The sequence below is a fragment of the Fragaria vesca genome, linkage group LG2 (genome assembly GCF_000184155.1).
Source record: "Fragaria vesca subsp. vesca linkage group LG2, FraVesHawaii_1.0, whole genome shotgun sequence".
In the NCBI taxonomy this organism is placed as follows: domain Eukaryota; kingdom Viridiplantae; phylum Streptophyta; class Magnoliopsida; order Rosales; family Rosaceae; genus Fragaria; species Fragaria vesca.
The window spans coordinates 17,184,760-17,200,142 of NC_020492.1; the positions used below are offsets into that span (position 1 = coordinate 17,184,760).

The following is a 15,383-nucleotide window of genomic DNA, read 5'->3' on the forward strand; positions in this document are numbered from 1 at the left end:
TTTGAAGAAATTAAGAGAAGCGCATGAAATTAGTTTTGAATCATCGTTCCTAGGACTTGGTTCTGAAATTGTGCGCATGAAATTAGTTCCATTAAAAAAATCATTGTTCCTAGTTAATAATATGCACCTGTCTATCACTATGAAAATTTAACTCATTATGTTTGGCCTTGTAGGCAGTTTGCTGTACAGAGAACTGTTGTTACAATGATCAAAGACTACAGCTTTTCATTCTATCATGAACTTTATTGAACAAACTGCTATACATTCAAGTAAACTTGAAGATAAAATTTTAAAAGTGCACTTTTCTGGCAACTCTCACATGCATTATAGGTGAAACATATTCCTTGTACGTACAAAACTAAGAACTAGCCAGTAGCCAGTCTTGGTCTATTTACCAGAGGCAACTCTAGCTTCTGGGTTTATTTCAGAACCTATAATTCCCATTTCAAAGAGAATTATACACACACAGAGAAAGAGAGACTGTAAACAATGATCGTATATATCTGAATCTGTTATGTACAATTGCTAGCACTTTTTAACATAGAAATGTGTAACACAAACCTTTCTGATTTTCTGCCTGCTTAAATTTATCTAAGCTTTTCCCAGACTAAAAAGCAAGGATAGAATGAGAGAAATTGATTAAGAAGCTGACTCAGGAAAAAGATAAATAGAGCCAACCAGTTTATTAGGATGCTAAGCAAGTCTCCCAAAATAGCTTGCTCTTTTCCACCTCATTCAACATCTCAAACTCCTTTGTTGAATCGACAGAAACAGTTGATTTCAGCTGGTGCCCCCATCTCTGGTAATCTGAAGACATTACCTCTTCCTCTTCCCCTTCCTCCTCATGATCATCACTGTAACTCCGATATTCTCGAACACCACGATCATCTTCTTCATCTTCATCATCATCAATTACGATGAGCTCATCAGCACTGGAAACATCAGCTGAGTCCCAGCTGCACGACTCAGCATCATCCTCAGCCATGAGAACATCAGAAACAACCTCAGAAGCAGCTTCAGAATCCCCACTATCCTCAAAGAGCAAGAAAGGAGAGACGTCCACATTAGCTTGGGTCTGCTTCCTCATCATCACCAACTCCATGTTATTTCTCTCCATGCCAAAACATGGATAGGGAAATTGAGCCATTTCCAGCATTGAATTCTTTTACGGCTGCACAAGAATAGGGTGTAGGGACTAAAAACAACCGAGTAGAATTCTTTTAAGCCTGTCTTGGTTTGACACTTTATAAAAGTCGTGGAGGGCTTGTTACAAATACCGCTATTTTTTTTTTTCTTTCTCTCTATCAAATCAAACATCATGTATATCATTTAGAAATGGAAAAGAAGGGCTGGCTGCCTTCTAGAAGCTTAATTTGCAAAGGGAAAGCACAACGTACTGTTGCTATATATGGCTCAAACCTAATCTTCTTCTAGATGGATGAAGAGTAGGGTTTACATTTTTCACTCATTCCACACGATATACATTCGTCTTTTACAAAACCCACCAAGAATTTGCTTCTCCACGTGTCTGGCACCCAGTTTCCATGGTTTCACAGGTTTTTACTATTACTGTGGGTGAAGTTTCCTTTACCTTTCTGGTATTTAGTTGACTGAGATTTCTAGTAAACTTATGGATGAAGGTTGTTTATAGGTCAAGTTTCTAGCTTTCCCATGACGTTAGTACTAGCTAGAAGAGTCTTGAACAATACTTTTGTTGTAGTAGGAAGACTCTATCTTCAATCATTAAGTCAAATTGTGTGTTGTTTAATAGAAGCTACTATAGTAGAGTTTTGTTTACCAGTTTTATACAAAATTGGAGTTAAGTTTTAGATCTTTCCATATGCACTCCTTGCTATATTTCTACAAATTAACATAATTTAGACTTGTAAATTACTACATTTGTCACTGAAATGTATATTATTCTCGATAATATACATTTCACACATACTTATCTATGTTTGTATATTATTCTCGATACGTAAAAGAACTTGTTCGAGAGAATTATTTTTTGATAATATTGTAGAAATTTCAAAATAACCGACCATATGTTGACATCATGATGAACAATGATCAGCACTTGCAAAATCTCCGACCTGTGATCCTGAAACACATAAACAACACGGCTAGATATCTATGAAGGCCTTGACTTGTGGAAAACGAGTGCTTAATATTATTCATTCTTAGACAAAAACTAAGTTGGTGATACAATGAGAAAGAAATTAAGATATATGCGACCTAGACCATTACGAAACCATGTCAATTTTCCATTAACTTTTTGAAAATGACTTAGTGATGAAGCTCAGAAATGAAACCCTTCAAACTTGCCCAGGAAAAGTATACAAAACACTTGTCAAAATCCCACCAGAAATTACCAACAACCATAATCATTGATCCATATACATGTCTCCAAATTCCAAATTGCCGTCCTAATTAAATCTATGGCTTGCCAATTTGACTGGTAATCATAAGGCTGTACTTACAAATACAGCCTGTTAGAAATTTTAACAATTACAACCAAAACAAAATCCTACGTACGTACTCAAAGGTTTAGACTAATTAAGATATAATCATTGGCCTGATGAATATGACCACGTACACAGAAATTACATGTAAAATAGGGTTGAACTGGCTCTTATTATAACTCTAACGCTGCCAGGTCTTCTCTGCTGTTCCATTCGTTCATTTCAATTTAGAAATCTGCTTTGTTTTCTAGTGTTCCGGTTGTTGTATTTGGCCAAAATTATAGAAGCAAAAATATAATTGTGGGACACGAAAATCTTTATATTCCATTTTCTCACAGAGAAGATGTTGAAAAGTTCCATAATGAGACCTGTAATATAATTACACCTTTGAAACGTGGATTTTACGGTTGCAGCAAAAAAAATTCAGAGCTTGATTTCTAAAGAGAGAAGGAGACAGTATATATGATCAAAACCAGAAAATGTTTGGTGGGTGGGTGGTAGGAATTAGGGCAACTTAATTTAGCATAATTACCCTTGTTTTATTGTTTGATTAATTTTTGGTCTAAAACTTGGTACTATAAGCTTGACTTTTTCTCTGTGGTAGGCTGGATCTGAATCTGGCATGACACCTATATATAATTGTGGAAACACAAGAAAGTTGTATGATTGTTTCATACAAAATGGTACACAAGTTGTAATAGTTTTGAGTTCTTTCATTTGAATTAGGTGTATCAGATGGGATCCCATCACATATTCTAGAGAAATTCCTTGGCCAACAACGGTGAGAATTAAGTTACTTATACTTATCCAAGTGTTCATTAGAATACGATGGATTTTATCAAGTAGTTTTTATCATCAACGTAAAACAACAAGCAGATGTGACCCAATGCTAATTGATTTAGTGTTGGTATAATTTGTTATGAAGAATTATATAGTATATTTGTGAAAATAGTGAATCACTTGCTACTGTCGTGTGATTTCTTGCTTTACATAATTTGGATCAATTAGTGATATTTCATGTATTATTGAGTATGTGTGTCCAAATTTTATTTAATCTTTTCCAATATGAACCAAATAAATAGCGAAACAAATCAGCTTCTAATATATATAACCGAGTTTAACAAGTCAATAACAAAGACATGTCACGAGATAGACAAAACTCAAATATCAACGCATTCGCCATTAAGTCAAGAAAAGCTTAAACATGGAGTATTACTTAATCCACTAGTAAATTCAAACATTTCAAAAGTCTTTTTCCAAGATAATCTCCCCCTTTACCAAAACAAGGTAAGTTGATCATCTCTCAAAGCTTGACCTCTACATCAGACTGTCTCAAGTCTCATTTCAGCACAAATCATTGAATGAGGGATTAGGGAAGGTCTTCGGTCTCATTATTCCCTTGACCCCCTAAAGGAAAAAAAGAAAAGAAAAAAGTCCAAGAACAATAGGGAATCTCAAAATGGATCAACTGGGCTCAAATATCTGGTCCAGCAATATACTGGGCCATTCTCGAAGCCCAACCCAAGCCCAAGGACTTGATTGTAGTCATTGACCAGTCTCTGTCTAGCTCAGTCAATACAAGTGACACAACATGAACAAAATTTAATCCAAGTAAGCTTCATTAAGTTATGAAGAAAGATGAAAAGGAATGCATGCTGGACCTGTGAATTCACTGTTCATCTGATTAAAGTCCAGAATGAGAATGAAAAGAAATGAAGCCCTGATCCTGATGGCATCTGAATTTTTGAAATTGGGAATCATACACAGTAGATTCAGATTCATATTATAGGACTGTCAACTGTGGGACCAATATTAGTATCGACAATGTCTAATGCTTGCTCTGCTTTCCTAGACCAAAGTACCCAACACAGATCCTAACCAAGATTCTACCATTCTATTCTATGCATGCTCCTCAGTCCTCACTTCTCCAAATTACCAATAAACTATACCAAGGTGGTATTGCTTTGGTGAAGATGATGAAAGCTCCTTATGTCTCTACCAAGGTATCGGTGAGCCGTGACTTGATTAGTTAAGGTGTTTAACTGACAATTTTGAGGTCATGGGTTCAAACCTCACTGACATATGTAGGGTGTGTGAGTTATTAATAAAACGTTTAAAAAAAAAAGAAATGATGAAGGCTCTTTATGTCTCTACAACTATTTTAGTCCCAACTAATGTAACCGAATGCGATTTCTATAATATGTCATTGTTCATCATCTGACGTAAAACTAATTTCTCTCGTGTGATTATATTCAAATTTTAAGAGACAAAATTTTAAATTAATGTACTACGAAGAGATTAACAATATTGCACAAACGCAATGATTTTAAAAAGTTCACGTATCTAATCATTAAGCGCGTACAAGCTTGTGGGGTAGTGGTGGGTGTGGATCTAAAGCATGCGAAAACCTAAACCATGATCTATGGAGCTCTATCACTTCAAAGGGAAATTCATGGTCCCTAATGTTTCGGGACAAATATCTTGGATAACCAGAGGGACACCATATGATAACATATGAGAAACAAAGTAAGAACAGAAATTGGATCCGTAATTTTCATTTCCATGTGAGCTAATGACATCTAGGATTCCCTGAAATATCAAACCAGAAATCTACGATGATCCAAGGACGTCGTTCTCCATGACATTATGAGTTCCACGTGAAAGTTGGCTGCTACCTCCAATGGCTTCCCTGTTATTACCTTCAACACCGAGGTCAAGTACCAAAGCCCTGTAGATAAAGCGAGAAATTTGAAACGAGTGGCCGTTTGAACTTTATAGAAGTTGGTAAGCTTCAAAAACACCAACGGCTTCAACACCCAACACTACTACTCTCAAACACTGAGCTTTGAACTCTCCCTCTCTCTCTTCTTCAACACCAACATTCGTTCTTGGATTGTAGAGACAGAGAGAGATGACTGGGCTTGTGATGGTGACGAGGGGAGGAGGGTGCGGTGGTAATTTCAAGGGGGTCAAAGGAGGGTCAACGAAGGAGGAGGAGCAGAACCAGCTCTCGCTGGTGGACTTTCTATTGTCTGCTATAAGGAAATCCATGGTGGCTTGCCGGGTTGAGCAAGCTGAGGATATGATCTCGGCCGTCCAGAACTTGGAGATCGGGTGGCCCACCAATGTCCGGCACATTACGCATGTCACGTTCGACCGGTTCAATGGGTTTCTGGGACTTCCGGTTGAGTTTGAGGTTGAGATTCCTGGTCGTGTTCCAAGTGCCAGGTAAGGAAAGATCTTGTCTTTGGTTTATTGGTGGTGTTATGTTTGGGAAATTTGAATTGGGTTTTGCTTAGAATGCTTACTTCATTGTTCTTTTTGTCTGTTTTGGAAGTTAGATCTTTGAGATAGTTGAAGTAAGGAACTAAGGATTCCTTAGTACATGTTTGGTTTCAGAGACAAGCTTCTAGAATCTAGTCAATGTCTTAGTTAGATTTGGGTAACTGACTAACAAATTAAGAAACTAGTTGCTGTATGTGAGCTAACAAAGGAGTTGGGAGCTAGTTTAGTCACTATTGAGCTGGCTAACAAAAGGAAGTAGGAGTTTTTATGGGGGATTTCACTGCATAATCTAACTTGCAAATGATATCTTTTTGCAGTGCAAGTGTGTTTGGAGTCTCAGTTGATTCAATGCAGCTGTCTTTTGATTCAAAAGGGAATAGCGTGCCAACCATTCTGCTTCTAATGCAGGAGAGGTTATATGCACAAGGAGGATTGAAGGTACAAGATTTTGTATATGTGTATCAATATTCAATAGAATCATTTGTGCAGTGCAGATGTGTGAGTTTCACATTTTCGGTTTTTGCAGGCTGAGGGAATATTTCGTATAAACCCAGAGAATGGGCAAGAGGAGATTGTGAGAGGCCAATTGAACAGGGGCATTGTGCCAGATGACGTTGATGTTCATTGTCTGTCTGGTCTGATTAAGGCCTGGTTTCGAGAGCTTCCTTCGGGTGTGCTAGATGGTCTATCCCCTGAACATGTTCTTCAGTGTGAGACAGAAGAGGACTGTGTTGAGCTTGTTAAGCAGTTAAAGCCAACTGAGGCTGCATTGCTCAATTGGGCCATTGATCTGATGGCTGATGTTGTTGAGGAAGAAGAATTCAACAAGATGAATGCAAGAAATATTGCTATGGTTTTCGCTCCAAACATGACTCAGGTACTTCAAACAGTAAAAATGATCTCTCTTTTGGCTAGTACTGCTAATATTTTAGGTTGATCATTAATTCCTTGTGCAATTCTTCCCATACCAGATGTCTGATCCATTGACGGCTTTGATGCATGCTGTTCAAGTAATGAATTTGCTCAAGACCCTGATTACGAGAACACTTAATGAGCGGGAAGAGACTGAGACCGGACCATATTCACAATCACCTATGTCATCTTGTTCATCTGAGGGTCAAACAGATGAAGACTTTGATAGTCAGCAAGAGGTTGAAAGCAGCTCCGAGGTAATAAAGACTTCACCAACATCAGACTATGATGAAAATGGAAGCAGCAGCAACAACAGTGAAGATGAATCTGAAGTCAAGTTACTGAATGACATAGAAGAATGCTTACGGCAATTGGATGAGAATAAACTGTCGACAAATAACTTGGCAATGTTGGGCGAACTGACTAGCGAGTTGCAGGGTGAGTGTTTCAGTCCTCAGAGTTGCTCCGGCTTCAATGTGGAGTCTGCCACATCCTTTACAGACAGCAAAAATAGGGATTCTGACTCGAGTACAAGTGACGGGGAAGAAGACTCTGTAAAATCTATCATAGCTGTGGCACAGGACTCTGATATAAAAAACCAGACAAGCACAAATGAAATGGAGCTGGTAAACAGGTCTGTGGAGTCCGTTTTGCCTATGCCATTAGCTGCATCTACTGAATCTGTTTGACTGGCATTTCAATTTTCCAGTGCTCCAAAATTACGACTCTCTTCTTCTACGGTTGTTTGTGACTCGTCAGCTGTTTGAGTTCAGCTTTGGGCTGAAGTCGTGCTTGATTTGTAATAGAATAGGACCTCTAACAGTAACATTTACTTAAAATGTTTAATAGTTAGGAGTCTAATCCCGTTACCATATACATGGTAATCTGTGTGGAAGTTTTCCAGTACAATCTTAGGGAGCTTGTCAATGTGTGGTGAAGTTAATGTTTGTATTTTAATGAAGTTAAACGCTTGTGTTTTAATCTGATAATTTCATCATGCTTCTAGAGTTCTAGTTCTTTTGCTTAGCCAAACAAGCTTAAGATTTTGTTGGCTTTAAACTTTGCTTTTTCTTTGATCGGAGACAACTGCATGCTCCTAACAGCTACAGGTTATCACAAAATGTATAACTTTGTTCTAGTCTTCTAGATGGAACAACCGAGTACCTAAAAGGCTAAAAGCAACGTACTACGAAGCACCAAATTACAAAGAAGAATGTACCAAACTTGTTTCGACAAAATGATACAAAAAGCAGCTATTTGTTGTAACAAGCACACAAGCACAATAACTTCTGCTTACAAGAGAAGCAAGAATCAATAACATATGGATGAAACAAGCACCCATGACTGATGTATGGAAGTTCTGCTTGTCCTGAAAGATCATTAAGCGTTAGCGATATGCTGGAGGGATAGTGCCATTAGTGCGTCCTTATAAGCATATTTAGTAGTTTACTGCAAATGTCAAAATAAGGATGAAGAAATGCAGAATACCAATCGATGTCAAAGTAAAGTCACTATAAAATAGTTGTCCATCCATGATATTTCAAATTTCCCCGGGAGATCGATAAGGAGGAATCCAAGGAGACAGTTTTCAACTTATGAGCATAGCGGTGTTCAAAAACTAGTACCCAACAAATGATAATGAAATCTACATGTGCCAGTTTGCAAGTAATATTAGCCAAACTACTCTTATGGCATACCAATGGCAATATGGCATAATGAAAATCTCAACCCCAGTGACCTAATTATTCATTATTCTCATTTTGAGTTCCCCTAGCTACACTGTTTGATGATGAGTTGTTAGAAGTCAATTTTATTCTTCGAGTACATGAAGCTTTCAACTAGAGGGCATCAGTAGCATTCGGCATGTACTCATTTGAGATCTGCGCATATCAACAAAAGAGGCATCAACAGTGCTCCTATATACAAGAAATTTTCATAGGTCAGTCAATAACGTGCTTCCGTGAGGTCTGTATCATCCATTTCATTATGATAATTTCAAATTCAAACAAATGCCGTATGCCAAACTTTCAGGCCAAAATTAGAAGAACATAGATGCCTGCCACACAAGAAAACCTATGATTCCATATAACGCAACAGCTACTGACTCGGTAGATGAAGATAAAAAAAAAAAAAAAATTAATTAAATTCAAAGACTACACATTAAAGGAAATCCCCAAAAAGAAAAGCCCCACATACAATACTTATCATAAATGAGATGTATCAATAACAGAAACTAAAGACTTGTGTTTCAAGAATAGGAAGAGCGGAAAAACTCATTAAGCAATCAGAGGAATTGATGGGGTTCCTAAAGTTTGTGGATATTACCTTCATCAGCTGCAATCCAGAGAGCAATAAAGGCGCTTTATTAACTTACCTCTCTAAAATATCAACAGACAGTTTGAAGCAAAAGAAGCAACAACTGAGACCACAGATGCAGAGTTCTACCTGCAGCCTGCAGCAATCATGGCGTTTAATGTATGAGTACTCATGAACAAAAGCTAACTTATCCTTCCAAAAAAAAGCTAACTAGTATCCTTCCAAAAAAAGAAAGCTAACTAATAGAATTATAGAGACATGCTCAAACTTCAATCAAGTTACCTGCATCATGACGCCAATGAGTGCAGGAGTCACTTCTTCAACATTTTAAACCAGACTGAGAGCATATCAGCATGCCAGATGTTAACTCAAGCCAACAAACCAACATATAGGTAGACACACAAGTACATATAACAACCCTAGATTCACAGTAAGAATTGCCACTATCAATTGCTGAGCTATATATACAGAAATAAGTAAAAATATGGAAAAGTATTAACATATAGATCAGATGCATGATATCAAGTGAAATTAAATAAGAACGATATAAACAAGCGCTTCTTATCACATCGATTTTCGCATGCCTAATTAAAACATAATACATGTACAGAAGAATGGTTAATCATGGCTGTGATATTACTTCTAACTTCCAAGTTCCAAGTAACTTTTATAACTGGAAAGGCAATTCATTGCAACAAGAATACAGTCAGAAACCTACTATATATATATCTTATTCTTATGTACTACCAGGATAGAACACAGTTATGAAATAGAAGACTATGAAATTAGGTCTTTAGACTGTGGAAACAAAAGAATCACGGATCAATTATCATGAATTATACAATGAGATGTTCGCGAATGAAGAATGAATAAATTGATAATTACTGTCTAAAAGAACGTTTGATATAAACAAATTACAGATTGTATTGGTACAGTATGCACCATGAATTACAAATTTTCAGGCCTTTCATTCCTTGGGGAAATTACAAGCAGGATGGAATAAACCATATCATTGCAAATCATCTAAATCCATCCCACAATGTTGATGCAGCGACTCCATACATCCAATTTGCATGCGACCACTTGCTATAAAGAACTTGCGTCCTTCCATCACTCACCTTGAAATTAATAGGATTTGTTCTGCTTGTTATCTCTCTTAAGCTGAACCTTTAATTTCTTACCACTTAACTGGTATCCATTCATAACAGTGATAGCAGATTGAGCAGCCTCCGGTGAATCATAACTTACAAATCCTGCAAATATAAACAGCTTAGAGAACAGCATTTACACACAACTCACACAAGGTAAAATTTTGCTGGAGAAATGATCTCACCAAAACATTTGCTGACACCGGTTGCTTTATCAACAAAAACCTTGGCACTCAAAACCCTACCAAATGCTTGAAAAGCATTAGCAAGCTCTTGATCTCCAAATTCTTGAGGTATGTGATAGATAAATAAATTGGCACCAGGAGGACCTAAGTCACAGAAAATAGAATGATTGATGAAATACCACCACCAAGAACTTTATCGTTAATTTAAAAATCAAGACATGTATAGATAACAACCTTCAACCTGACCCCCGGAACTTCTACTGGTGCCTAAGGATGTGGCTGGGTTACTGTTCATAACTAAAGGTGACAACGAGCCAGGTGAGGCGCTCAATGGCCGGTGACTCATCATTCCTCCCGCATATACCATCGGATGCTGAAGACCTGGAACCCCAGGATAACCAGAACCCAGGTAGCTTGGACGCATAGCGAAATTTCTAGGGGCAATATTGGGAGGAAGGTCGGGTGCAATTCGGTGTAAAGCATTTCCTTGATTTAAAGGGGGTACCATATTATGGAAACCTGGTTGATTTTGCAGTGCTGGCAAGCGGTATTGCATGAGGCCATAAGTTCCAGGAGCCTACAGTGGGAATGGAACAATGATCTATTGTTACACTGATAACTATATCGACAGACAAGAATTAACATATTTATAAAATAAAAATAAAAACAAGACTATCAAATATCATGTTAAGCATTCACATATAGGACCTGATCCTCAAGATTCACCTGATAACTATAACCATTATATGAGGGAACATAACCCATAGGTAAGGCTCCAAATAAAGACGGAGGTTGTGAATCAGAATTCGGCACATTAGCACCCTGAGAATGAGCTTTTTGAGCTCTCCGAGCTAGCCTTTCCTTCTCTGTGTCTGCCCATTTGACAACCAAAGGAACACTAGAACCCTGAAAACACAAGACATACCAATGATGAATTCAACTGAACCAAACATATCACTACCCATAGACATGTATACAAGACTACATTTTAATTTGATACACTGATTGCTGACTTATCATCCGACCAAATTGCTGACTTATCAACCATCAGCATGATTCATTCAATCAGAATAGAGACGTTTCTACTAATATGTGTGTCTTCATAAATACTAAAAGAGGGAAGCCAGTAATAGAAACATAGCTTCAAGAACTAAAAAAACACATAACATATTTCAATATGCATTTTAAGCCATTACAACATGAACAGACCTCCATTTTGTGTTTTCCATTAACGGCTTCCAGGGCAGCAAGTGCTTGTTCTTTCGTTTCGTACTTTAAAAACGCACAGCCTGACAAATAGAAAGAACAATGTTTATGTACATTCCCTTTATTAGTGTAGGACCAGTATACTTTAAGTGCCACTCAAGCAATAAAGCTAACATACAGGAAAGACAACTTACCTTTGCTTGTTTGCTGAGAACCCCTTAATATCTGTAGGTCCTTTACTGTTCCGTATTTAGAGAAAAGATCGGATACTTCAACTTCGGAGACATTCTTAGGAAGCATACCGACAAAGAGCTTATGTTCTGAATTACAGGGAGAAATAGAGCATTATCATCAATGAAATACAAGAAATATTGGTTTAACAAAACTTTGTATGAATACTCTCGAGGAAAATTGAGTAAGTCAATTATCAGATCAATATTGCACCTAATCTTTCCAACTCGCCATCAGCATACTTCACTTGCAACGGACTCGATGCCTGAATTGGACAAAAGAACAAAGCAGCTATCAATCTGAATGGGAAAAATTAATCAAAAGAAGTTATGAAAAGTTCCCACTGAACTAGAGAAATAAAATAGACAACAAAATCTGTTTTAGTTGACATTATATCTTCAATCAAGTTACTGTAAACCATTAAACCATAGTTTTTAACACTTGATGAATAACATTCATTAAACGGCATAGGAACGAGCCCAGTTCTTGCCTGGGAAACTACTTGAAGGTCCAGCAAGGCCTACATAGATCCCTCAGTTCTAAAACCTATGCCAGGAAGATGCCATGTTGCATGAGCATACACTTTATAAATTATTTGTTCATATAGCAAGCTGCCAATCATGATTTCTAGCAGGTAAACTTTGACACACAAAGATTGCCTAATTGTGGTTTAGATTTCAGATGCTCAATATTTTCTGATATGATCTAACCAACGTCAGTGTGTTTCATCCGCTTTACTAAAACAAACACCTAACTTGCCTTAATTTCAATCACTTCTAAATGGACAATGATATGTTCAAATAAATCCTCTGACCGGGAAAACTCAGATTTTAGCTTCAACTAGTTCACATGAACGAATTCTACTTTACTTTGTGGGAAATGTATGCCATTTCTCGATTTCTCCATCCATGGCAATGCTCTGATGTTCCACTACAAGTTGTCAGTGTCCTAATACGCATCACCATGTACAAATCATTATATCTAAAGAGAAATTCTGCTAGCCCTCCGCAGGAAAGATGAAACATAACCATAGGAGCCTACCGCAATTGTTCAAGGAAGAAAATACAATATGTGCCAGGTAAATTCACCTTTCTCAGTGCGATAGTAATTACAAAACTCTTTAGTCATAAGTCTCGGCATTGTTACATTAAGCTTCAGTTATGGTTAAACATTCAATACACATTTTACAGCGCAACTCCGAATCCACTGAGTTTTGATTAGTAACTCACTAACAGATAGTTAGCATAATTAAGATCAACTTAAAAAATAGTAAATTCTATATAAGGGCGTAGATTGGAATCACATCGAAGTTAACGAAGCTATCAACTAGAATCACAAAACAAGAAATGCATTAACAGAGATCCGAAAAATTGCACTAACCCCAGGCAAGGTCTTCTTATTGTGACATGCATTGACCGCCTTGTCTGCTTCCTCTCTAGATGGACATATCACAAAGCAACACCCTGCAAATCAAATCAAGCATTCAATTAGGTCTTGAAACTCCGAAAAACATGCACTCCAATCACCGCAAATCTCGCTCAAATCAAACACATTTCTCTCTAACCAAATCAAACCAAACACACATGCTGTAATGACAGACGAAATCATTAACCAAATCAAACCAACCTCTAGACGCGCGCGTGGTCTTGTCCTTGATGATGTTGACCTCGTCGACGAGGGAGAACTCTTCGAACATTGTGAGGAGTTGAGCTTCGTTCATGTGCTTCGGGACTTGCCCCACGAACAGCTTCACGCTCTCTTCGCTGTTCGGCGGCCGCCTCTCCTTCCTCACCTCCGCCATTAATGCCCCCCTATCCTCCTCCTTCTTCTCTCTCTCTCTCTCTCTCTCTCTCTCTCCTCTTTCTTCTTCTTCACTCTCTCTCTCTCTCTTCAAGCTTTCTCTCTCTAACTTCTCTCTAGATTCTCTCTCCCCTGTAAAAAGGATTTTCGATTTTATTTTTTTTTCGGTTTTCTTTTCTTTTCTTCGTGGAGTCGTCGCACGCAAAATTGGGGTTTTTTCTGAATGAAATGGCAAACTTGGATCTCTCTCTCTCTCTGTTCGTTTTTTTAGATTTATCGTAATTTAATTATTTTTCTGGCCCTCGGATTTGTCATTTATTTACGGGAATGCCACTTCAGAGCAGTTGCAGTTCAATCATCAACGCTTTGGGGCTGTGCAGTTCGAATTTGTGTTGGCAAAGTTACTCTTTTGCCCTTGCGTTGTCTTTACGGAAGGACATTACGATGTGTCCAACACTTCCATGTTTATTACGGATACACATGGTTTTTTTCTCTCCTTACAAGTCTAACAAATTCCTTAAATTGTTTGATTTTCTCTATTTTAAAAAATATGAGGTCATTTTCCACTCCAACAGCTGCCCTATCTTATTCTTTAAAATAGGGAAAGAGATGAAAGAGAAGCTTTGCTTCCCTATATTTAGAGCATCTCTAACAGCTTCTCCATAATTTCTCTATTATAGGGAAGCAAAAGTCAATGCTTCAAGTAATTTTTCTTCTACAACTCTAACAGATTCCCTATTTTGGAGATTTCAAGATGATTCCCCAAATCCTTCTATAAAATTTGGAGAATGCTGCAGATTTGGGGAATTTGAGTTTCTCTTTCATCACATTCCCCATTTTAAAAAAAGTTTTAGGGAATCTGTTGGAGCAAAACACCCAAAATCTTCTCCATATTGGAGAATTTCAAGAATTTGGGGAATCTGTTGGAGATGCTCTTACAAATTCTCTAAAAATATTTAGGGAAAGAAGAATTGAATGTTGCACATTCTTCAAGACTCAAATATAAGAAAGAAAACATAATTTATTCTAAAAAAATAAACTTTTATATTTTATACTTATTATTATATTGTAATAAATGAGGATTGTTATTCTAATAAATATTTGAATCTTTAAAATAAGGAAACTGTTGGATTTGGTATACAAAAATTTTAGAGATTTTGAGTTTTGCTTCCCTATTATGTAGAAAATATAAAGAAGCTCTTGGACTTGCTCTAAGAAACTAATTTTCATCAAATCAAATTATCAATTAAACATATAAATAAAAATTACTTAGAATGTGGCTAGAGACTAAAATATAAAAATACCTAAAATGTCTTACGCACATTATGTTTTGGTAGAATGTTGCAGAGATCCTCTTTATAAGTAAAATTTTTTAAGTTCAATTAAAACGCGGTTCATTCACAATTCTCATAAAGTATTACAAATGTAAAAACACTAAAGATGTATTGTTAGACAAACATTAAATAATTTAACATTTATTGCAATACATCATGATTTAAAGACATCTATAAGTATTTCTAAATATAGTTATTGCAAACATGATAACCATTCCATCACTCAAATCTCACTAAATATAGTTACACAGATATGCTAATAGGGACCCAAAAAAAAATACACAAAACAAATAGAAAATGAGGAAGAGCAAGACAAAATTTTGGTGACTTTTGTAACCAAAAAGAAAAAAATTGGTGACTTTATATATTCTATTTGTGTAAGAATTTAATCATTGTCACATAATGCTCTCCCCCCACTTGGTTTCCATTTTTAATTCAAAAACAGTGACATGTCAATAGGTAGCTTCATTTGGGCACTACAAAATTGGACCAAGAAGAAGCACC

General features: G+C 36.9%; 2 protein-coding genes across 2 annotated transcripts; one reads left to right on the forward strand and one right to left on the reverse strand.

Annotated features, from left to right (window-relative positions):
* Window positions 1–5,298: 5,298 nt before the first annotated feature.
* On the forward strand, window positions 5,299–7,348 carry LOC101297117. The gene is made up of 4 exons (XM_004292568.1): window positions 5,299–5,690; window positions 6,065–6,185; window positions 6,274–6,624; window positions 6,719–7,348. The coding sequence occupies exons 1-4, from the start codon at window positions 5,374–5,376 to the stop codon at window positions 7,346–7,348; spliced, it is 1,419 nt and encodes a 472-aa protein (XP_004292616.1). The 5' UTR covers window positions 5,299–5,373.
* Window positions 7,349–9,739: 2,391 nt separating this feature from the next.
* LOC101308243 (CUGBP Elav-like family member 1-like) lies at window positions 9,740–13,761 on the reverse strand. Its single transcript, XM_004290668.1, has 9 exons — window positions 13,372–13,761; window positions 13,126–13,208; window positions 11,959–12,010; window positions 11,709–11,834; window positions 11,518–11,597; window positions 11,035–11,214; window positions 10,543–10,885; window positions 10,309–10,452; window positions 9,740–10,228 (listed from the first exon to the last, which is right to left on the reverse strand). The coding sequence occupies exons 1-9, from the start codon at window positions 13,544–13,546 to the stop codon at window positions 10,101–10,103; spliced, it is 1,311 nt and encodes a 436-aa protein (XP_004290716.1). The 5' UTR covers window positions 13,547–13,761; the 3' UTR covers window positions 9,740–10,100.
* Window positions 13,762–15,383: the final 1,622 nt, after the last annotated feature.